Here is a 25,368-nt window from a genome sequence, read left to right as displayed (position 1 = left end):
TTCCCTCCACATTCTCCCCGTGGCAGCGTGGGTTCCCTCCACATTCTCCCCATTGCAGCGTGGGTTCCCTCCACATTCTCCCCTTGGAAGTGTGGGTTCCCTCCACGTTCTCCCCGTGGCAGCGTGGGTTCCCTCCACATTCTCCTCTTGGAAGTGTGGGTTCCCTCCACGTTCTCCCCGTGGCAGCGTGGGTTCCCTCCACATTCTCCACTTGGAAGTGTGGGTTCCCTCCACGTTCTCCCCATGGCAGCATGGGTTCCCTCCACATTCTCCCCTTGGAAGTGTGTGTTCCCTCCACATTCTCCCCGTGGCCGCCTGAGTTCCCTCCACGTTCTCCCCATGGCAGTGTGGGTTCCCTCCACGTTCTCCCTGTGGCAGTGTGGGTTCCCTAATTTGCAGCGTGGCCGATGAGTCCAACATGTATATACAGAAGTCTACAGTCACATGTTGCTACTTACTGTGATTCACAGGTTGTTCCATTCTCATCTTCTGGCTATTGACTAAATCCAGTCAGACTGCCATTGTTTTTTCCCCCTTCAGTTTATTTTTAGGAATTCTTCTGGGACTTTAGTCTTAATACACCGGGAGCTGAATTTTGTTCCTGATGTATAGACTTTGTATACTTTGGTTGCAGGCCAGCTTCACTGTGAGCATATTGAGTTTTGCCAAATGATAATGCAGTTGGTGATGCAGGGTTTAGAGGCGTAGGCTATATTAACTAGTACAAAATTCATGAACTTGATTGTTTTAACTACATGATTATAGATGCACATTAAGTTGATTTTATTCAATTTAATATGAAATGCAAAGTTTCTCTTGTATTTGTGAGGGGTAGAACTGTATTAGCCCTGTATTAAGACTTCCAGCTCATTTATGGCTTCTCGTAGACACTTGTGGGAGGCATCATTGGTCTCACCAGAGGATTCCTTTTTTCATTTAGCCATGGAGGTCATGTCTTTTTGTGTGTCTGTATGTGTATGAATGCACGCGTGGCTGGATGCATATGTGGTTGCAGCATCTGAATTGGCCCTTGTTAATGTGTTTTATAGTGGCACAGTAATAGTGTAGAATTAAAGAGGTTTGTTGGCTGAGTGTCATATTTAAAGGTTTGGTTCAACCAAATGACAAAAGAAAGACATTCTCATTGACCTTGTGATTGTATCCATGCAGATAGTTTAGTTTTTTTGTGGCCAAATGTGTAGGGCTGGGAATCAGGATATTTGATTAGCATTAGATTTGGCTGTTTAATACAAAGATTGGCCTCCTTTTTTATTTTTTAGATATATATATATATATATATATATATATATATATATATATATATATATATATATAGACCATCTGACAATCCAAAAAAAATCCATTGGCATGACTTGCAGTGAACATTTCCTAATCAAGTGCACCGTGCCACAGTTTGAAAACAAACCGAAAATACTTTTACTCTTCTGAACGGGTGAGGTGCAGTCTGCCCGGGGGATTCAACTCGGCAGGTTAGGGCCACTCAATATGGTAGGATCATCTTGTTGGACCTCTCTTTGGTGCTGACTGGCCCTCACTGAGAACGTTTCCTCCATGGCCATGCACCGGGACCGGTTCTCGGTTGGCTTGGTGAGGCCCTGGGTGGAGGTGGCGCTGTAGCTCTAGACATGAGCTTTATAGGGTTGCACAGTACGCCCTCTCTCCCTGTGTGGAGGGACACAGCCTCCTCCTCCGGGCACGGCGATCTGACCGGGGCGATCTGTCCTCCAGTGTGTTTCTGCGCCATTGTCAATTTAAAGAATATAAAGTCGACTGAGGGTTCTAGGCAAGCCCTAGAACTTTCTATCTAGTTATATCTCCTCTCTACTGGGACCAGTATTAACTACTACTTTCCAGATAGTTCCTAATAAAATGTTGACTGCATGTTTGTGTTATCCAAGGTAACTTTTTAATGCTTTGAATCTATGTGCGCCTATCGTATTGGAGTGGATGCTCAAGATAATCTATCTGCATTACTAATTACCACTAGAGATAAGGGAGAAATTCTGTTTATTTGTAACATGGGTGAGCCAACCTCTAAATGAATGAGCTGGTCTCTCACTCAAACCATTAAACAGTTCAAGTGCCTTTGAGCAACACACAGCCCTGATGGCTGTTTACTGGCTGGCTGTGTAAATATGTGTAACCATGTGATAGTAAAACAGGGTGTTGCTAAAAAATAGAGCTAAGAAACATCAATTGTCAAATGACAGACATATCATAATGATAATAATCATGATGACATGAGCTGAGACAGAGAGAAAAAAGAGCAAAATAAGGACAAAAAAGGATAAGGAGATTACTGTAGTCTGACCGTGGTGGTTGGGGGAGGGTGGGTGTAGTGGTTGGGACACTCCAATTTACTTAATTTGGTGTCTTGTCTAAAAGCAGCCCGTCTGAAACGCAGTGAATCACTGAGTCTGCAGAGTCTGACTCAAAACCACCTGCCTGGTCTGTTTGCCTGTTCTTGACGTGACAGTGGTTAGACACACAGCTTTTTGGTGGAAAATAACAGCACGCTGTTCTGGTAAAACTGTATAAAAAACATTTGACTTGACTGAAACAGGAATTAAACTGTTTAACATGGTATTTGGGATACAATTAAATATAACATTGATATCATCAGAATCCATGCTGTCTCGTCACTTTCCAGTAAAACGATCCTAAAACATGGAGAACTTGACTGTGCAATTTTCAAAAGATTAGCTTCTAAACTTAGTTTGTCTTATTTATTTATTTTCTTATGAACGTGTTATAGATTTTTTGACAAACAGCAGAAGGCTCTAGTTTATCTGTAAGTGAAGAAGTTGTAAAGAAGGCACGTGACTGAGTTGCTGCAGTGACCCCTTCAGGGTCCAGAACCAGACCATGACTGTGCTGCATCCACTGATGGATTGTATACAGATCAGGTAACTTCACAGACAGAGAGAGAGATAGCATTATTGTCAGCTCTTTAGTCTGGGTCTGAATGCATGATGATAATAATAATAATAATAATAATAATATATTTCACAGTAAGCCTTTTTTACAGGTTATCTTAGGAATGACAGAGGTACATTCAGAATGGCCCCTTTACACTGTAAAATACTGGACTGTCTGAGACGAAACATGGTGGGACATGTGGAAAATAAATAATGGAAGCATTTTAGTTTTGCTGTTCAAGGCAAAACAGAGTTGTAAATGTTCAACTTTTCTTTAATCCACATGTACGAGATGATTTTAGCAGCAGTGGGTTATCTGGCTGTCGTCAATTAGAAACACACATTGTAGTGTTTGTGTTATTTAAAGTTCTTTATAAAAAGGTTGTATGTAAACTGCATGAACCTTTGATTTATATACATTAGAAGAATGAAAATGTCAGTCCTAAAATTAGGGTTCAAATTCAGTTGCTGTAGAAATAACAAATAACCCAGCTTTTGAAGACTTTTGGCCTGCTGGACGCCCTGCTGCTGTCTCACTGCTCCATCTGCTGGTCAGAGCAGGACATTACGAGGCTTTGATGCAGAAAACATGGAATTATACATTCACACTCTCCTCCATCCCCATTTGTTGTTGTTGTTGGGCCTGGCTGTCCTTTCTTTCCTTTCCCTTTTAATCCCTCCTGTATACTAATCTAGCAACTCCCATCTTCTTGCAGTCACAGACGAGGATACAGTTAAGAGGTACTATGCCAAGTTTGAGGAGAAGTTCTTCCAGACGTGCGAAAAAGAGCTGGCCAAGATCAACACCTTCTACTCTGGTAATGACTACAACTGCTATCACTGCTCTCTACACTCACTCAGTCATACACTTTAGATCTAGTTATCACTCATTCAGATATAGCTCTGACAGTTTGTTGTTCTTATTATCCTCAGAGGCTTTCTATCTGTAAAATTGTCTTGGTCTCTTTTCCTCCAGAAAAGCTGGCTGAGGCTCAGCGGCGATTTGCCACGCTGCAGAATGAGCTGCAGTCATCGTTGGATGCCCAGAGGGAGAGCTGGGCTAACGGGCGGAGCTTGAGGAGGAGGAAGACAGTGTTTGCCCTGTCGCAGCAGGAGCGATGCAAACACAGAAACATAAAGGACTTGCAGCTGGCCTTCTCCGAGTTCTACCTCAGCCTCATACTGCTGCAGAACTACCAGGTGCATATTCACACACTCCAACTTCATCTTTACATTACATGTCATTTAGCTGACACTTTTATCCAAAGCGACTTACAATAAGTGCATTAAACCATGAGTCCAAACTCAGAACAACAAGAATCAAGCAAGTACAATTTCTTCAATAAAGTTAAACTACAAAGTGCTATCAGTAAGAGCCATTTAAGTGCTACCAAAGTGCTACTACGGCGCTACCTTCCCTATTCAAGGTATAGTTGAAAAAGATGTGTTTTTAGTTTGCGACGGAAGATGTAGAGACTTTCTGCTGTCCTGATGTCAATGGGGAGCTCGGTCCACCACTGAGGAGCCAGCACAGCAAACAGTCGTGACTTTGTTGAGTGTTTAGCTCGAAGTGAAGGAGCTACAAGCCGATTGGCAGAAGCCGAGCAAAGTGAACGAGCTGGGGTGTGAGGTTAGACCATGTCCTGGTGTAGACTGGACCCGATCTGTTCGCAGCACGGTACGCAAGTACCAATGTTTTGAAGCGGATGCGGGCGGCCACAGGTAACCAGGTAGACCTGCCAGGAGGGAGTTACAGTAGTCTAGCCGTGAGATGATCAGAGCCTGGACCAGAACCTGTGCTGCAGTAGATATGAAAAAAAGGTATAAGATTCTAAATCTAAAATTGATGGAAATGAGCTTTCAATTTCAACCTTCAAAGTCAAAAGCAGGATGAGTGATGTGGAGCTCCCAGTGTTTTTTCTCTCTCCACCCTGCCTATTTTCCAAATAAAAAACAACAAAGCGTAGCTAAGGGATTATTGGTGACAGCATGGCCACATGATGGAGATTTAGATACTGTAACAACCAATGGATACTAGTGCTCTTATCAATATCGTTTATTTTTGATTACATTGTGAGAAAAAGATTAATTAAGAAAACGATATTGCTTTATTATCCTTGTTGGTATACATATAGTCCTTCTTGAGCAGCAATAAAAGATGTTCCACAATCTTTGAAATACATTCACAGCTAAACGATTAACGAAACGATAAGCTTTCATTTATTAACATATCCTTATGATCAAACTAATAAGAATCTTTAACGTTACCTGCAGTGGACAAGGATGGCTGCTCCACAAACGGACAGATTTTCTGCTTTTTGGTCACATGCTGGGATGAACTGCTACTGTTTCCTCCTTTTATTTGTGAAGCTTTCCTTAAGTTTGAGACAACCAGAGTGGTCCGCATCTCCTGGAGTCACATGTAGCCACACTTTGGATCTTTGTCTCCTCTCTGCCATCATGTGAGTCTCATGCTGTACTGTACTGAGCTGGAGTCAATGTGTGTCAGAGTAAAGCTTGACGCCGCCCCTCGTACAAAGAGAAAGAGAGAGCTTTGCGAGGCCGTTGTTTTACGCAGAGATGTCACTACGCAGATTTTAGATTTTCAACTTTCAAACTTTTTATTTACAGTTTTGAATCTTTTTCGGGTTCAAATCTTTTTTTCAGGCTCAGTTCTTTTTTTCACTTTCAGATCGTTTCTTTTCAGGTTCAGACTTTTGGCAGGGATCTGGCGTGGGGGGCTTGGTTTCAACTACAGGGGTGTGGTATCATGAGTGACAGCTTAACAGAAGGCTGAGGACCTGCCTCAACTACGTTGCCTTCAGGAAGCGTAGGTATCGCGAGAATTATGACTCAATACTTTATATACGGCAGATTCACGGGATTGGCAGTCAAGAAAATTTGACGCTAGTGACTAAGTTATGTTATCAAGCTGTTTCAGACCATAATTTATATGAATCACAGTATAAGAGCCATAAACTATGACGTTTCACACACCACTGTGAACACATCGTACTGTCCTGTCGTCCGGTGTGTGAGGTGAACTGGTTATGAATGATCTGGTTTATTATTTTTGCGTGAGGAAGATGTGCCGCTGAGCCTCTCTGTCACATTCTGTTTAAAGACTATAAACAGATCAGTGTGCTGTAAACTTCATTACCAGACCGTGAGGCTGTGGCTGAGAAGCTGAGGACACTTAGCCAGAGTGAACAACAAAGTTGGTGGTAGATGCCGATGTCTATTCAAAACACTCACGTTAATAAATCCTTTACAAAACGCTGTTGTCCGTCATATATATTTGTATTATATATCTTTATTAATCTGATGTCACATTGACGCCATGCATTCATACAAATATACTCAAACACCGTAGAGATGACGGTCAGCTGTGGGAACTGATCCACACAAATGAACGTGTGATACAACAGTTTGCTGTTTCACAATGTAATGTTTTATATTAAAGACTACAGACTTTCATCTCTATCATCATAACCATATTCTACCCTGTGCAGCACACATTCATACAGATTACACATGACTGTCATGTGACTATAAGGACCTTCAGTGAATCAATACACAGGATCGTTTTGAAACATTGCGGTGCAGCGGCTTGCTGGAGCATTCATTTAAGATTTCGACAGCATTATCACGAAAAGTTATCCATCTTCATGACGAAAATATTACTTGTTGACTGGTGACCAAAATCAGTGGACACAGTTCTCATTAAGATTTGAACCACTGATCGTGTCCGGCGTCTGACCCTTTTATGAGTCTCCTACCGCTAAGCTTAGAAGAAACTGAAGGGTCTACAGAGTGCTATTAATTTAACACTCACATTAATAAATATATCACTAATAATCATCATTAACTGCGTTTTCCTTTGTCACAACAACGTTAATGCACATGGTTCACCATAGCGAGTGTTGCCTATGCAATCCCGTGTTTGATTTCGGTAAATGATGCACGATGAAAAGGTTGTGAAGCATTGTAATGTGAATGTTATATGCTTTGTACTTCCAGTCAGCTTTTCCCCTCTGTGGCTTAGTGGTAGTTCAGAACTGTTTCAAACTGTTTTTATTTTGCATAGTGTGGTTTTTGAACGGCACAACCTGCATAGTTTATGGCTCTTATACTGTGATTCATACCAAGTATAGTATGAAACGGCTTGCTAAACATAACTTAATGTTGTTTAATGCCAATCCCGTGAATCTGGCGGGGGATGACGGTCTTGGCGGGACACCCGGCTCCTCCTGCCGGGGATCGAAGTACCGTCTGTAATCCTCCAGACTCCGTACAAAGTGACAGAAAACCGAATCCTTACTCCTTTCGGCAGGGGGAATATGAGAACCTCCGTCAGCCAATTCCTGCACATGTTCCGTATCCTTTGAGCTGTGAGCAGAGACGGAGTCCTCCCATGCTTGTGCTGGACGATGCCTTCAGCTGAGTGTCAGGCAATGTCCTAAGCAGAATTCCCACTCGATGCTTCGAGTCTTCTCTTTTTATCTTCCAGCTTCCATTCGCCTCTCCCGCTAATCCTCCTACCAGTTGCTCAATGACATCATTCTTTTATCACAGTTTAAGCCACACACATTTGGACTCCAGCAGGATACACTCTCGAAAAGAGGAGCTTGATTACTTTACTGGTCCTTCCTGAGACGATCGTATGAGGAAACATTTCACAGTTTCCAACCGTTCAGTAAGTTCAGTCCACTGAATTAAGTAAAAGTATTAAATACAAACGTTGCTGAGGTTTGTCCTTCTTGTAGCAAAGTTAAGGATTTCAGCTGAAGGGCCGATAATCCTTCATGCAAAGACAGAGCGTCCCTGCGGTGTCTAAACAATTGCTGGAGTCTGATGCTAGCCAGATTCACTAGCCACAACAATTCCCTTTCCCCAAACACACTCTATGCACAATCATCTGCAAACCAAGTTAGCACACACACACATAATTAACATTACATTTGAGCTTATGGTTCATAAATTACAATACACAAAAGCAAAATCAACTCTTAGGTTTTACTCATTTCTAATATACGCTCTGTGTTCCTTGGCCTGATCTTCTAGTCCAGTATATCTGCCTTCCACTCAGGGCAGCTCTTCTGGGATCTCAACTCTACTTGACAGTTGCTTGCAAAAAAGCCAACATGGGGAACTCAAGGCTTCATAACGGCAGTCCACAAGCCAGTGGGTGACGTCACCATGACAACGTCCACTTCTTATATACAGCTCAACAACACTAAGATCCTTTGTCATATTTAAGTAATGTATGGTTTTACGTCTCATCAGCTGGTTTTGACAAGTTTGATTATTTCATTAAACATCTTTCACTCTCTCTCTCCCTGTCTGTGTCTCTGTAGAACCTGAACTTTACAGGTTTCAGAAAGATCCTGAAGAAGCATGACAAGATTTTGGAGACGTCGAGGGGTGCCGACTGGAGGGTGGTTCATGTTGAAGTGGCTCCATTTTACACATGCAAGAAGATCACTCAGCTCATCTCTGAGACCGAGGTGCTCACACAACTGTATAGATATGCATGTAATGCTCAAATTCACATATTCTTCATCAGCATTGATGCAGTTAAATACAGTATTGCGAAAGCAGGTTGGTAAGAAACACTTAGCAGCCATCAATATTATCAGTTGTTGTCAAGTGGGAAGAGATCAACATTGTGTGTGTGTGTGTGTGTGTGTGTGTGTGTGTGTGTGTGTGTGTGTGTGTGTGTGTGTGTGTGTGTGTGTGTGTGTGTGTGTGTGTGTGTGTGTGTGTGTGTGTGTGTGTGTGTGTGTGTGTGTGTGTGTGTTGTGTGTGTGTGTGTGTGTGTGTGTGTGTGTGTGTGTGTGTGTGTGTGTGTGTGTGTGTGTGTGTGTGTGTGTGTGTGTGTGTGTGTGTGTGTGTGTGTGTGTGTGTGTGTGTGTGTGTGTGTTTCAGGCGTTGGTCACCACAGAATTGGAAGGAGGTGACAGGCAGAGGGCCATGAAGAGACTGAGGGTTCCTCCCCTGGGAGCTGCACAGGTCTTTCTCACACACAAAAGGATATACATATAACAAGAGAGTGGTATTGTTGTCATTCTTATAGATTGACAGGGTGTTGTTAATCTTTACATTTTCATATCTAAACGCTGTATTGCTATTGTGTGCCTCACCCTGCTTTGTGTTTCTCTGTCTGCAGCCTGCTCCTGCGTGGACTACCTTTAGAGTCGGGCTGTACTGCGGAGTATTCCTCGTCTTATTGGTCACTGTGGTCATTACAGGTAACAAATACATACACACACATAAAATTCTCAAACATCAATATAATAGGTCATTAATCATCGAGTCACTCTGTTTTTACTTGTCTTCCTACCTGAAAAATAACTGTCAGTATGGTGAAGGCATGGAGCGCCCTACTCTGTTCTGTGTCTGATTGGCTTACCCTGATATTCTTACCCAAACCAATCTCACTCCTCATACCTAAACCTAACCAACCCACCCAGCGAGTTCTAGCCAATCAGATATATATATGTGATATAGAAATAACATGGCTTGGTTCAAAATGCACTCATTGGCTTAAATTTAATGCTAATAATGAAAACAAAAAGTAGTAGTAAAAGACATATTTTATTGTTTCGTCAATTGTACTGTTTTATCTGTGTTTTGTGTTTACCATTATTACAATATACAATTTCACCAAATGTCAACATTTAGATTTCTAGGACATAGTTAACTGGTTGCTGTGTACCCCAAGATGAACAGAAAGGTACTGTAACAAAATGTTTACAAAAATATAAGGAAAGTTGTGTTAATACAATCACTCATTTATAAGTTGTTTCTGTTAACATGAACAACTATTCTTCTTCAAATCTGTAAATGATACAAATAAATACATGATAAATTGTTTAGTTTGCACAACATTACCACAGTGAGGGCAATGCATACATTTAAACGGTTTGGTTGACCATGTTCTGTTTGTGATCTGCTGGAAGATATGAATACATGAACCTCATCGAAATGAAACTACAAACTTTACTCAACAAGGTGTCCCTCTCAATAATGGAACAGTTACTTTAAACTTTATCTTTAAACTATGTGACTTTTTTACCACGTGCATTATATCTGGTGACCTAAACAATCCACTACCCACATTATGATTTTTATTCAACATGGAGCCATGCATGTTTACCATGGTGCTTCTGCCTTGTAAAGAAGTTCATAAGTTGGTAGTGAATGATCTGATGGACAGGTTCACCTTCTCCTTCTCTGGTTGTGCACTTTTGTTATTTTTCCTCGTCTCTTTTTCCATGTCTCTCTACCTGTCACTAGGAGCTGTGGTTATTCGTAGTGCTGATGTTTGGCCTATGATCAGGATCTACAGAGGAGGCTTCCTGTTAATAGAATTCCTCTTCTTGTTAGGTATGCGTGCACACACACACACACACACACACATAATTGTGATACAATGCTAAGTTGGGAGTTAAGTTCATTCAATTCAGGACAAGGAAGGAAGGAGGAAACCAAGTCTAGTTGTACGCCAATAATAAAAAAGTTTACCTTCCAGCTAAACTTGATTGATTTCCTGTTCAAAGGGCACAGAAATGTGAAGTCAGTCCCTTATCAGACTCACTGTTTTCATCTTCCAGGCATCAACACCTACGGCTGGAGGCAGGCTGGAGTTAACCATGTACTCATTTTTGAACTCAACCCCAGAAACAACCTATCACATCAACATCTGTTTGAGGTCCAAGCACACACATACACATGTTGTGTCAAACAAACCAAAAAAATGAGATGGGAATAAAAACTCTGGAATCATAAGCATTTCTATCAGTGTATGTTCCTGCTGATGGTTTGTGTGACTGTGTGTACAGATTGCAGGTCTGCTGGGGGTGCTGTGGTGTGTCAGCCTGCTGTCCTGTCTCTTCAGTGATAGCATACTGGTACCAATGCAGGCTAACCCTCTTGCCCTCTACGGCCTCTTCCTCCTCTTCCTCATCAACCCCTTCAAGACCTGCTACTACAAGTCACGCTTCTGGCTGCTCAAACTCTTGGTATTGTCAATTACAAATTTTACAGTTTCTATTTGTCACCACTGTTCATCTTTAATGTCATTCTAGGAAAACAAGTTGCTCTATCTTGTATTTAAGTTGAGTGTTTTGTCTGAGCAGCAGGCAGTACAACTATAAGACATACTACATATTCCTTTTTTGTCCATAATAAGTTGAAATGTCCAAATGATTGATTAATTTTTTCAGCACTAAATTCAGTGCCTTACAAAAGTGGGACCGTATAGGATTTTAAAGTTGAAAAGGTTTTAGCGAAATTGAATTTACTCATTTACTCCATAAGATCCCATTTTTTTTATTACATAAAATGTGAAAAGATAAAACATATCTGAAAATGTACAGTAATAGTTGACGGTTTTGTCAACATTTAAAAGTTGAAATGGTGTCTTGAAAGTATGCAGATACTGTAAGCTTTTTAAAATTGAAGATTTTCCTGAAGGAGCTGAATATTTTAATATTTTAATCGTTTCTATAGCTGAAGATATGAAGGACTAGATAAGGTCCAAAGTACATACGTAAGAAATAGAATAATACGTTTATTAAAGATTTGAAGAACAATAGTTGGACTGCTGAAGCATTCCAACTAACTAGAAAGAGCATTTCCTTCTGAAAATGCGTTGGAATGCTAAAATCTGAAAGTTTGAAGCTGAAATCTAAAAAAAAGCTGAAACTGGCTGAAAGTACCAAAAAGGGAGAGAGAGAGAGACGCCTCCCAGTCCAGGACCGGCTACCTCCATCAGTCTCCTCAAGGTCGCTCTACTGGGTCTCTGGCCTTGTGTGGCTTCACATACACCACCCTCCTTTAGCTCTTCCTCAATTTCCTGCACTACCTTTTTCAGTCCGAGGCGCTCCTTCCGGGTCTTCTTATCATGGACAAACCACTTTACTCTGCCCAGATTGTACCCTCTTGGGGAATCACTGCCCTCAGAGGATCCACATTCAGAATCAGAGTCCTCCTCCATACTAGACTCAGTCCCCTTTGCCCGAAGCTCCTTTCTTCGCCTGTGAGCTTTCCCCTTTCTCCCTGCTCTTCCTCTTCAGACGGTGAACCTGAAGCTCCTCCATGCCAACCTCACTGTTTGAAAACATGACAACCGCTTCCTGCCCACAATTTTCTTTCCCTCCAGCACCCACCCGACCATCCTGCTGAGCCCCACCCACCTCTCCCTGACCTCCCTTGTCGACCTGATCCACCTGCAGGACCCCACCCGTCTCTCCCTGTCCTCCCTGCCCCTCCTGAACCCCCTCTTCACCCTGCTGGGCCCCACCCAGCCCCTCCTGAATCCCCTCCTCACCCTGCTGTGCTCCACCCATCTGCCCCTCCTGACGGTCCCCGCCGACCCCCTCAGGACCCTTCTGGCTCTGTCCCTCAGCAGCCGCTTCACTAGAAGCGTCCCGCTCAGCTGACCTCTTGCTTGGGCACTCCCTGGCCTGATGCCCCTCTCGTCTACACCTGAAACATTTCCCGTTTCCAGAGGTCACAAAAAACACATAATCGAAGTCCTCGACTCCGGTCTTGATCACGAGGTCGAGCTCCTCACCCCACGCTCAGAGAGAGAGAGAGAGAGAGAGAGAGAGAGAGAGAGAGAGAGAGAGAGAGAGAGAGAGAGAGAGAGAGAGAGAGAGAGAGAGAGAGAGAGAGAGAGAGAGAGAGAGAGAGAGAGAGAGAGAGAGAGAGAGAGAGAGAGAGAGAGAGAGAGAGAGAGAGAGAGAGAGAGAGAGAGAGAGAGAGAGAGAGAGAGAGAGAGAGAGAGAGAGAGGAGAGAGAGAGAGAGAGAGAGAGAGAGAGAGAGAGAGAGAGAGAGAGAGAGAGAGAGAGAGAGAGAGAATACCAACGAATACCAACGAATGCTTTAGTTCAAGATTCTGAAGAGAAACTTCTAACATCTCTGACACTGTCCTCTGTCCCTTTCTTTCACAGTTTCGGGTGGTGACGGCTCCGTTTCATCATGTTGGCTTTGCAGACTTCTGGCTGGCTGACCAGTTGAACTCGCTTGGTGTGGTTCTGATGGATCTGGAGTATATGATCTGTTTCTACAGTTTTGAACTTGACTGGAAAAAACACGATGGACTCATTAGCAGTGAAGGTAAGACTGAACAATTAAAGGCTGTAAAGACTCTGATCCAATGATGATGGACCTGCACCTTGTCATAACTACATGATTTGCCTGCCATACTCTGCAGGTAAAGATGTGTGTAATTCCTACTCCTATGGCGTCCGTGCGGTGATCCAGTGTCTTCCTGCTTGGTTCCGATTCGTCCAGTGTCTTCGACGTTACCGTGACACCAAGCGAGCATTCCCTCACCTGGTGAACGCAGGGAAATACTCCACTTCCTTCTTTGTTGTCACCTTTGCTGCCCTATACAGCACACATAAAGGTAGAATGGAGACTACACATATTTGTTGTATTCAATGCGTAGAGGGCAAAGCTTACACAGACACCTTTTATTGGAAAATTCATTACAGATGGCACCAGGCCTTTATATCAAACAGACCTTAATTACTAATATTCCGTGTTATTTTATATTGTTCCTTAATTTAGTAAGGTATTCCTAACTTCTACTGTGTGTCTGTTGTCTTGAGAAACTGCTTATTGAACAACCAATCACCTGTCCAACCGTGAAAAATAACACTCAGTCACAACTAGAAAAAGTATTTTCTTCAGGATGTTAATTCCAGTTAGCTATTAGAATATCTACCGAAGACCATGAGGAAAAAAACACTAAACAGTCTGACAGTAACACATTATTTCTTTAAAGACAAATGATCTTTTCTAGTTCTTCTTTATTTCCCTGTGAAGCGGCAATGCTTCTGTTTGACCACTGTATATTTAGTATAAAGTAGCTTTTGTTTGTTATGTGTAAGCTATTTCATTTCTGTGTAGATTTTGGCGGTAATGTGTCTGAGCACCACAGTCCCTTTTTTAGAAAACCTCTCATTTTCCTACAACAGGGTCTGGCAGTCTATCCTGTCGACCCTGTTCAATCCCGGTTCTGGTTCTCCTGTGCGTCCGTTACCTCTTGCAGGGCCGCTGGAGTCTGAGCTAAAGGAGTTGAAGGAGTCTGATTTTGAACAGAATCCGACCCGATGGCACTGATGACAAGCATAAAGAAGAATATAGAAATAGCCAATTTTCTCTCTGATGGTCTTCTTTAATTTTGTCGGTCATAACTGTCTAACCTCACACCCGTCTTTCTCTCCTCCTTAGCTGAAGCCCATGCTGACGCCCAGATCTTCCTCTACTTGTATATCGGCTGTTTAGTGGTCAGCTCATGTTACACACTTGTCTGGGATCTGAAGATGGACTGGGGCCTGTTTGACCGCAACGCAGGAGAGAACACCTTTCTGAGAGAGGAGATAGTCTACCCACAAAAGGTATTTATATTCACAGGGAGGATCGGTAGTCTGATCCTTTCAATACCAGTCCCTGCAATGTGATGACGTGGTCTCCCTGTTTTCTGGTCTCTCCCCCAGGCCTATTACTACAGTGCTATAGTGGAGGATGTGCTGTTGCGCTTTTCATGGACTTTAACTGTCTCCCTGAGCACAGTCTCTGGGTTACATGGCATCTCGGACATACTGGCGACTATACTTGCCCCAATGGAGGTCTTTAGGTATACACAATCATCCTATTTTTTGAATTTCCTCTCAAGAGTTTCCTTCTTCATCCCGTTCTTCTTTTTCCTCCCCTGAGTTCCTTAGGGTTAACCAGTAAATTATTATTTCCCCTGATCCATCATTCCTAAAAATGTCAGAAATAGTTTCTCAGAGTCAAAGGGGACTTCCTCTAATTGCTTGTTTTGTCTGATCAACCATCAAAAACCCAAATCCCTTTTTAGTTGTCGGTTACGAAGATAGAAAACATTCTCCATTTTAAAAGCTGTAAAAGGCAAATGTTTGACACTTTAGATGAGCAGTTAATTGATTATCAAGATTGTTTCTAATTAAATGTAATCACCAGTAGATGAATAGGCTAATTGTTTCAGCATTACTGGGATTCCAATGATGCCTAGCCATTAGCCTGTGTCCTATTCTAATGTTCTGTCTGATTGTTTACGTCATTTAAAAGAGAATAAAAAGAAAGATATTTCCTTCAAAACAATTATCTAATGATCTTTTTTCTATTAAATGTATCAACTAATCTGTCTTCAATTCAAGTCATCACCCATGTCCCCCCTAAACATTTGTGACTACTGATACAGCATGTGATGATAATTAGCTGACATGAGGATGTTGACCATTGTTGTTCACTATTGTCAGAATATTTAATATGTGATGTAAGTCATATTGGCTACTAACGGTCATTGCTTCTCCTTCCCAGACGTTTTGTTTGGAACTTCTTCCGATTAGAGAACGAACACCTGAATAACTGTGGTGAGTTCAGGGCCGTAAGGGACATCAGTGTGGCTCCGCTCAATGCTGACGACCAGACACTGCTGGAGCAGATGATGGACCAGGAGGATGGAGTCAGGAACCGGCAGGGCAAGAAGAGCTGGAAAAGGAGCTACAGCATGAGTCTACGCAGACCACGACTAGCCTCACAGTGAGTCTTAACAGGAACATATGTGAATGTGCTATGGGAACATACAAAAGTAATTGGTTACTGCAGTTTGGGAGATTGGAGCAGCAAGATCTAAAACGTGTGGCTCAAGTTCATCCCCACCAATCCTGTAGATCTGTAGCTAGCAATTAGTTGGCCACGCCACCAGAAAACAAAAGCTAAGGCTTTGGCATTACCTGGGTGTCAGTGGGCAGAGGGGCTCCTATATAAGATCATCAAACAGGCTACGAGCTGATGCAAGTACTTTATTCAAAAGTACAGGAGGAGCAAATGAGTGGGAAGACTTAGGGTTAAGAGAATTCACTGCCAATTTAATATGACAATAATTATTAGATCTAGCCCTTCTTATTGCAGATGTACATGTTTTTTACGTTAGTACATATTGACATCGGCACGTACATATAATGTCAAAGTTTCATTACTCTGTAGAGGTTTGCACTTGTAAACATCATGTTGTGATAATAGCATTTGATTTGGATGCAGCCTACAATCAATAAAAGAACCCAGTCATATCAAGATGAAATGTCTCTAAGGAATGCTGTTAGAGCAGCGCCGGGCGCAACACAAACTGTGGCACAAAGTTTGATCATGCTTACTCAGATTGGTTTCTGGATCAAAAGTCGGAGAAGCGAGGAGACAAGGACACAGAAAAATTGTGATGTCTGTGTTATTTCTTTCTGAACTTCACTCAGGAATATAATTTATTACCTTATTTATTCATTTATAACCTTCAGGAGAGCATCAGAGGAGGAATCCCTCTCCCCGGATGGACAGACACAATATATGTCATGTGTAAAGAATGAACAGTGTTACAGAGTGACATAAACATATTCAATGAATATGACAATCTATGAAACAGAAGGAGGTAGAGAGGAGGGGGGGCGCATTAGCAGGGCCAAGGCAGGAGGCCGGCTCACCAGGCAGGAGGCATCAGACACCTCCAGGTTCAATTGACCCAATGAGACGTGAAGTCACAAAGACTCCGGGAGGAAGCAGAGTTAATAAGGTGCAATGGAGAGATGTAAATTCATCCATAAGGAGAGAGAGAAGAGGAGATTGGTGCTCAGTGTATCCTAAAATGTCCCCCAGCAGCCTATAAGCCTATAGCAGCATATCTAGGGGCTGGACCAGGGCAAACCTGACTCAGCCCTAACTATAAGCACTATCAAACAGGAAAGTCTTAAGTCTATTCTTGAATGAGGTGACTGTGTCTGCCTCCCGAACTGAAAATGGAAGCTGGTTCCATAAAAGAGGAGCTTGATAACTGAAGGCTCTGGCTCCCATCCTAATTTTATAGTGACGTTGCTGTTGTAAACAAGAACCAAACCAATAAGGAGTATCTATAAAAGTAGTGTCTACACAATCGTAACCATTCCCATTCTTATCCGCATTTGGTTTCAACATACTGACCTGTGCTGTAAGCCTACATGTCAACACTCAACACTGTCAACTATTTCTTCGTTTTTCCCATTTCAGGTCCAAGACCCGTGACACCAAGGTTTTGATAGAGGACACCGATGATGACTCCTGACATCAGGCCACGCCCCTCGCCTGGGTCCAGAATTTATTCAAAGGAGGAAACTCCACCTCCTAACTGAGGAATTACCCAGCGAGTTGGGCGTTGAACTCTCAACCAAGGACCGGTTTTAAACACTCATGCCTATGTAATCCTTTCTCCAATGCATGAGCCGCTACATGGGTTCAGAACTATTTGAAGTATTTCAAGAGAGAAACTTTCACCCCTTGAGCAAACAACCCAGCAACATGGCCATCAAACTCTTACCCCTACCTACCTTCAATGATAATCAAGGGTGGGCTTACCACTTAAACTCTACCTTACCGAAGCAGTGGGTGGAAAACGTCTCCTCTTGTCACCCACAGTCACCCAGAGGGGAACTCTCTAACTGCAGTCATTGCTTGAGCTCTCCTAACAGCCTCAGGCTAGCATGAACAACGCAGCTAAATGGAATGCAAGCCGATCACCCTGACAGGAAGTGTCCCTGCTCCCCCTCGATACCCCTCAGCTTCCACACAGGCCGACAACTTCAAACCTGCTGCTGTTGAGGACCAAAAGGTTTTCTCCTTGCCTTTAGTTAATAGTCTCCAGCTACACCACACCTCAAGAGATGAGTTCACTTTTAATTTGGACCTCAGAGTGGATCTAAAGCCAACTTTTATCAATAAGAGAATATAAGGGATGAAAAGTGTCCTCCTCCTTTCGGCAACCTTTTAGGCCTTGTGCCCTACTCCCTGACCCTTGGCTATGCTGACAAGCATTTGGAAAAGCCGATCAGTCACTGGCTTGACTCCCTCACTCACTCAGCTTGCCCCTTCAAATCATCACAGAGCTGCCTACCTGCACCTTAGACGCTTTAGAAACACACACTCAGAAACACACACTTTTTAGGAGTGAATTGGAGTGGAATGCCTATTGTGTGTTCACACGCACACAAACAGGGATTTAAAATGTTTTATTGTTTGTGGATGAGCGTTACAGAAAAAACACACATAAACTAGTAATTATTTATAACAGTGGTTGTAAATATGAGACGGACCAAAGTAGGAAGTGTGAAAATATTCATGAAATATCAAATACTTTTTTTTTTTAAGTACTAAGTTCATACTGCATGGAATAGCAGCTGGAATGACTGTTCAACCGTGGAGATTTTGATTCTGGAAAAAGATGAAGATCACCTTAAACATCCTGTGGTAAAAAAATAAATGGAAATGGTTTTACTGAATGTATGCCAACTTATGTATAAGTGGGAGGGATACCTGTCAATTCATTAGGCCAATACGTTTTTGTAAACTTGAAAGGTCCAAATCATTTAAATTTGTTGTCCCCTGATTGAATACTTTACTGGTTTATGAAACAGTAACTTGGGTCTGTCAAACTGGTTCATTAATATGTGACGATGATGAAAAGGAGGGAGGTCACCTGTCTATCACATATTGGTTCAAAGTTTAACATTGAAAAGGATGGTGTAGTTCAACTTGAATCTGGGGGAAGTGACTCTTCAAGCTGGTTTGGTGGTTGGGGAGTGAATCTGATTGACTGTGTTTACACTGCATAACTCAGGTTCCATAAACACTCCGGTTTGGATTTAATACTTTAACAGAATGGGGGCTGGTTATAATAAATAACATATTTGTTTTAAGACAAAGTCATTTTAATGTATTTGTATGTAATGTAATGTTACTGAACTATTCATCACATGTTGTGTACCTACCGTAAATTCTCAAATATCGACTGTCTAAAAACAGTCTATTCTTAAAATGTTCCTGCTTCCTAATTCATACAAATTCTAAACTTTTTACACTTAGTCTTGCTGAAATAACTATACTGTCCATTTCCACAACAACAGTCATGTCACTCTCTGCTGCTCTGTTTCCCTTTATCACAAATACTCTTTTCATTCACTAATTATTTCCAGTCCATACGGTTTTCCTTGTGTCCCAACTTCTCTTACTCTACCATCAATGAAACTCAACGCTTCCTGCACTATTAAACATCCCATTAAAAGTAGTCCAGCCTTCCTGTTATTGATGGTCTTTTAAGGTGGAAAAATCTAAAGGAAGTGTTGCGGTTTATCTATGGTAGCTTTACATCAGTCAGTACAGCAGAATGGAATTAGTTCTGTGGAAATGTAAATTATGCTATTATTACAATGTGAGAACCATTTCTTGTTGGCACCCTCTCCAAAATGTTCTTTTTTTGTTTTGTTTTATGAGAATTGACTAACATTCTTTAACAGCTGGTAGTTGCAGGGGCTTGCAGGGTTTGGTGGGGTTTTGTATTGTTTGACAAAGTCTCAGTCAGTAACAGGTTATGCACAATCACCATCACATCATCTGCATATTGGCAAACTCATTTCAAAGGCACTCTGTCATGGTGGCCACACAGCAGGCACTAATGTCAAACTGCTACCAAATGAATCCATCTTCTGTTGTTTGATAAAGACAGGTAGTTGTGTTTGCACTGGAGAACATGTTTTTCTAAATGTTTCTAATAGAACCAAGATATTAATTTTGTTAAACAATGGAGTCTGTTATATTTGGCTATCAATCGTGAGATATTCCACTCATGTTGAGCTCTCAGGAAAAGCAGAGTTATTGCCAGTTAAGCCAATTAAATATTAAAGTTGAAAGAACAGTCATTTGTCAGCGATACCTTATTTAGAATTTGTGCCACATTTGTGATTTGGATCTCTCTGAGCTGAGTGAATTTAATTATCACTATTCTAAAGGTCTTTCAGTTTCAGTTGAGTTGAGGATTTTTTCTAAAGAACACTATCGTCTCTCATTGCTTTTTCCTATTACCTCTACCAAGGAGCTTGTGTTTTAGGTTCTGTTGGTTGGTTGGTTAGTTTGTCTAGGCCAAAGAAGAACTTGTTTAATTTTGGAGCGTATTGGAAATTCAACTCAGTTTTTTGTATAGAAATATACTTCTTGTTAACTTTGCAAGCATTTGGCCTGAAGTTGTTACAGCCATTACATCTTTGCTAAATAGTAACAGCAAAAACCGACCAATATGTGACGTCAATATGATATAAAACATTGTCGGCCATTAGTAATAAATAATGTCTCATAAAACAGTAGAGAAGAAGCAATATCTGACTGTTCTATGAGGTACCACTTCTTAGCTCAGTGGCTACTGAGTTAGTGATGAGCTCATGTACAGCAGCTCACCAACTAGCCCTGTGAGTGTGGTCACCAAGCCCCTATAATCAAATATTTCACGAAGATGTTCAGCTTAATTCTGCTGTTCCACTTTAGGGTGTGAGCAGGGATTTAAGGCACAACTATGGAACTGGAGTTTGTCAGGCATCAATCAGTCTGTTGCCTTAGCAGGAAGTAGCTCAAGGTTCCTAACTTCGCTCTCTCCATTCAGCATAAAGCTATAAACTGAAATGAGCTTGACCTAGAAAATATTGATCTTAAAAGTCCTTCATGGGTTGGTAGAGTAGGTACAGTTTTGCTTGTCCCAAGAATTGTCCAGGATCCTGTGACATTTCTTGATGCAACTGAGCAAGTGATCTTGGTTTGTACAAACACTGGTTTCTGGAAAGCCAGTATTATATAACATAACATTTAAACACTTAGTATTTTCCTTTTCTCTTTCGTTGGACAGTAAAAAAGCAGAAGAGTTTTCTACTTTCCCTTTTGTTGCGCTCTCAGGTGGGGTCGAGAAACAGGATTGCCCTCTTGTTTATTTATTCATCTTTTAAACTGAGAACATTTCTACATGAGCTTTGAAATGAGGGTGTGGACTTCACTATTTTTGTTTTCTGAAATGTCCATTTAGCTGACACAATCATTCCATCCAAAAAGAAAAGTTTAGTTTTCTGATGTGTTATGCATTTGTTCAGGGCTTTTATTTTAATAATCCCTCAGGTTTTCATATTGAGATACTTTACATATTATTAACAGCTTGTTCCATAGTGACCGGAGAGTGGAAGATGAGTTTTGAGATTTTAACTCGGGACATTCTAAGAACATTTGACTTCCAATTCACAAGCTTCCAGTAACCACTTTTATTTTGTTAACAGCCTTTATTTGATCAATGTACCATTTTAAACCTCGTTCAAAGAATGTATTTGTTTCTGACATGAATACACCAGAGCTTAGCAAAGGAACCTCTGGAAAGTGATTGTCTTCAGTTATTTCTTTTTATTCTTATTTTGTTGATGCCAAATAGGATAACTTTCCGAAACGTAGCATGCTCCTCTAATCCCAGAGCTGGGCCTAATGGTGTTTTATGTTTAACTTGGTAGGATTCATTTGAACATTTCAGCTGCTTGTTTTGAAAAGTTGATCTTATGTTTTGGGATTTCTTTTTCTACATTCAAGACCATGACTCACTCCCAGTACACTTGAACACCACACTGCTTTTCTGTTGAAGATGTTTGAGACTGTGGCAGACAGGTGAATCCCCTTTTTCCAAAAGTCAGTCCCATGAAATCCACCTTAACTAGCGAAGGTCTGAGTATCTATCCTCAATACTTTTTTGTTAGCAATGGATACCAAAACAATAACAAAAAAGATCCTGTTTGATTTGTGATCCTTCTTACTTATTATTTGTTCTTTCAGAATGTCTTCGGAATGTTTCACTGTAACTGTCTATTTTCAACAAGCTGACTTTCTGACATTTCACATTGCACCAGTTGGTTTTGACCAAGATCAGTTGCTTCACAGCAAAGCCACATGTATTGGGCCTCATGCAATCATGGTTTCTTTTTCTTACCCCCAACTTCTCTGTGAGGTCATATTCACCAAACCCCAACTTGCTGCAAATCGCTGGTTTTAACTTGACTGATTGTCATCTGTTAATAAGGAGATGTGCTTATTAATGTAATAAATTTTCTGTTTCACTGCTGTCAGAAATCAGCAGGCATAGACGTATCTCTTTTAACAGTGTCAAAAGTTGTTTTAATAAGGAAATATGAATAGTGCTGCCAACTTGCCTTCAGAGCAGCATCGTACTGTGACAGGCGTAAAGAAGGAATGATTTGACAGAGTTGAATGCTAAAAACTAGTTTCTAAAGCAAAGCGGTCAGGGTTTCAGGGAACGTGACAGTCATGGACATGGATGAAAGAAAATTATACAGAGGGGAACTTCAGAGGGCCTGGACAGGCACCTGAAATATTGTATTTTAATTATGTAATTTTATTTGAACGTATTTTGGTATCATCTATAAACTCAAAATTGGTTCTGGCAGAGAGGTTGTGGCTTCAAATGAGGAGAGAGGCAGTTGTTGGTTCATGACTGCCATGATGGGTCCGGGCCACAATACATTGGGCAAACCTCAGAGAATATTCAACATGTCGTCTTAAATCACTTTTGTATGCCACTTAAAAAAGAATCTGTTGGTATGGGAGCTTCTTGCATGAGGCCCAATGTGTTGCTCTCTTCTACAGTTAATGGACGCATCAGAGAGCAGAGAGACTTTCCTTTGGTTGAGGCTGTTTCTTCAGATGGAAAACAGCTAGATCAGTAGTGAAGCAGTTCTCAAGATTGTGATCACAATTGAGTGGTATGATGCAAAGTCCTCATGTTGCTGACAGACAGTTGTGAAGATTATTACAGAGGAAGTAACACACTTGGCAGCCGATCTGGACTCATCAATAGGAAAACTGGGTTGCTGCTGAAGCTTGAGTTGATTTCACATCAGCCAGAGTTTTCCATGGCAACACTGTCCACGCTTTCAGGGCCAGGACATGTGGCAAATGTCTCAAAGGCTTTTTCCCAAATAAAGGCACACTGTCTCCTTTAATCTGTTTGGACCACCTGTTCTGTTGTAAACACACCAATCATCATCCCCAGGTCCTCTCTAAACCTCTGGCCTGGGTTCTGGAGCCTCTCAGAGGTCAGGAATCCAGGGACATGAAGCTATGCTGTTAATTTTCTTTTTACACCACAACCCTGTCACTTTTTATCAACTCTGATGTATGATGATCTGAGAAGTTTCATGCCCACATCCTTCTGTGTGGGACATAAAGTAGGTTGTAAGAAAACAAGCTGGATCAGAATTTCCTGTGATATAGTGGAAGCAAAGTTCAAACGAGTAAAATTGAGCCAAAAGCAGAATGTTAGACATGTTCTGGTTAGTCTCCATTTACCAGAACCAGTGAGTTTTGTGATTGAAAACACAGAGATCATTTTGTTCCATGGTGTGACCCAGAGCTGTTGATTATACAATACATTATATATTGATGAAGATATGGATTAGAAATATTGTATAATCGTGACTGTGCTGTGGCTGTTGTCTTGTATGTACAGTAGCAGCGTGATGCTACAGAGGTGCCTGGTTCACCAACCCCTGTTCCAGTTTTTCAGTAAAAACAGCTAAAGCTCAAAGAGGTGTTTTGTTTATGTTCTCAAACCAACACTGATGTGTATGTGTCTATTTACATACAAGAGTAATTCATACAAGGGATTAAATGGCATACTCAGCTAAATTAAATCATCAGTGTTCAACCTCATTTTTTTGTCAACGCAGGAAAAGTCTCTCAAACTCTCCGATGACACAGCGAAGACTTTACAACATTCATGTCTAGAATATGTGTAAAATCAAATGTTCATGCTGAGCAGTGCACTCCATTTAATTTGAAAATGACTTGCTAGTATTACAGTATAATCTTTCTCAGAAACAGTGATCCTGTGTTCTTACTGTATGTCATCACTGTAAGGCTGCTGATTGAGCAGTGGCTACACAATTCTATGATGTTTCTTAGAATGTTGACCCGAAGAGCAACTCTTTACATGAGGAAGCTTTATGAATACGGTCCCTGGACAGTTGGGACCCAAACTATCCTAATGGCTAGATACCACTACAGTAAAGTCAGAAAATATAGTTTTTTAATGTGGGTGAACTGGCCCTTTAACTTTCCAACACAACAGCTTTGCTCCCCAAACTTTAGTTTAATGACCCAGCCAAATAGGATATGAGCCCCATTAAAAATAGCTGAATAGATATAACCAGTGGTGGAAAGGGGCTAAGTATTAGAAAGCAGGCCATTGTCACACTTAAATGCTTTCATTTCAAGTTTTCAGTCTCTGTCCATCACAGTCACTCATTTTCAATATAAAATGAAATAAGTTCCTGTACACAAATGTATAATTCAATTCAGTTTATTGTATATAGCCCAATATCACAAATTACAAATTATCCTCGGAGGGCTTTACAATCTGTACACATACGACATCCCTGTCCCAGGACCTCACATCGGATCAGGAAAAAAACGAAAAAAGTGAAGAAACCTTCATTAGATCAACAGAGGAGGATCCCTCTCCCCAGATGGACAGAAGCGATAGATGTCATGACATTCAATGAATATGACAGATGTATGAATAATTAGTAGTAGGCATGGACCACGATCTTGAACTCCACAATCCATGAAACAGAAGGAGGACAAGAGGAGGTGGGGCATCAGCAGGGCCATGGCAGGAGGCATCAGATATAGCCAGGTCCAATGAGATGTGAAGTCACAAAGACTCCGGCGAGGAAGCAGAGTTAGTAATGTAAATTAATCTTAAGATTATTAATTCTCAGTTCAATAAATATGTATTAATGGCACAGAAAGCGAGAGAGCTCCAGATTAATGACCAATGGTGAGGTGTGTTCAGTCCTACATGCTCACTGCTTTTGTCAACATGTCGGCCGTTACAAGGAGGACTCTGAAGAGTTCAGGTTGATGGTTGATGTTGAAAACTAGTACTTCAGGAAAATCTTCACTTGGATGACGGACAGAACAAAGTCCATGAGCCTCAGTTGTCATTACTTCAATAGTACAACAACACAAGAGAAAAGAAGATAAACAATATAACGAAAACACATTTATTTTAAGGTCTAATAAATGTTTTCGCAAGACGATGTTAACAATTATAATATATTTTAAATTACACTACCTCTTTATCCGTTTATTAGCCCACTTAGCTGCCTGTGTTTGCAGCTGGGGAACAGCAGAGGGAAGAGTTGGAGCATGTTGTGCTTGTTGCTTCAGAACTACAGTTCACCCTCCAGGAAAGACGGTTTGAATATTACAATTGGTACTTAGTACTATACTTAGTATATACAGAAGTTGATTATATACTATAACATAGTGAATGGTGGCGGTATAAAATATGTCAACAAATGCAGTCGTATGATTCTTGTTCACAGGTCTGTTTACTTACGGTTCCATGAGCAAGGCACTAAAGCTGCAACTGGTTATTTTCTCCACACACACACACACACACACCGTTGTGTTTTCATGACTTTTAGGGACATTACATTGACTTCCTTTCCTCGAGAATTCTAACTTTAAACCAAGTCTTCACCCAATAAT

The 25,368-nt window shown here is 41.3% G+C and overlaps 1 protein-coding gene across 3 annotated transcripts in view; it reads left to right on the top strand.

The window, feature by feature from the left end:
- LOC117747088 (xenotropic and polytropic retrovirus receptor 1 homolog) overlaps positions 1–19,066 on the top strand; it is a 42,488-nt gene extending 23,422 nt beyond the window's left edge. The window contains exons 3-16 of one of the 3 annotated variants that reach the window (XM_034556493.1): positions 3,656–3,757; positions 3,916–4,139; positions 8,297–8,446; positions 8,868–8,951; positions 9,109–9,239; positions 10,258–10,328; positions 10,556–10,653; positions 10,784–10,963; positions 12,900–13,065; positions 13,163–13,357; positions 14,188–14,354; positions 14,454–14,593; positions 15,301–15,522; positions 17,017–19,066. In XM_034556493.1, coding sequence (XP_034412384.1) covers positions 3,656–3,757; positions 3,916–4,139; positions 8,297–8,446; positions 8,868–8,951; positions 9,109–9,239; positions 10,258–10,328; positions 10,556–10,653; positions 10,784–10,963; positions 12,900–13,065; positions 13,163–13,357; positions 14,188–14,354; positions 14,454–14,593; positions 15,301–15,522; positions 17,017–17,071 — 1,985 coding nt within the window. In that variant the 3' untranslated portion in view covers positions 17,072–19,066. Of the gene's footprint in view, positions 1–3,655; positions 3,758–3,915; positions 4,140–8,296; positions 8,447–8,867; positions 8,952–9,108; positions 9,240–10,238; positions 10,329–10,555; positions 10,654–10,783; positions 10,964–12,899; positions 13,066–13,162; positions 13,358–14,187; positions 14,355–14,453; positions 14,594–15,300; positions 15,523–17,016 lie in introns of all 3 variants that reach the window. The other 2 variants (XM_034556491.1, XM_034556492.1) reach the window with 2 other exon arrangements.
- The last annotated feature ends 6,302 nt before the right edge of the window (positions 19,067–25,368 follow it).

This window comes from Cyclopterus lumpus, chromosome 17 (genome assembly GCF_009769545.1).
Source record: "Cyclopterus lumpus isolate fCycLum1 chromosome 17, fCycLum1.pri, whole genome shotgun sequence".
Classification (NCBI taxonomy): domain Eukaryota; kingdom Metazoa; phylum Chordata; class Actinopteri; order Perciformes; family Cyclopteridae; genus Cyclopterus; species Cyclopterus lumpus.
This window is presented reverse-complemented; position numbering and strand designations above follow the sequence as displayed.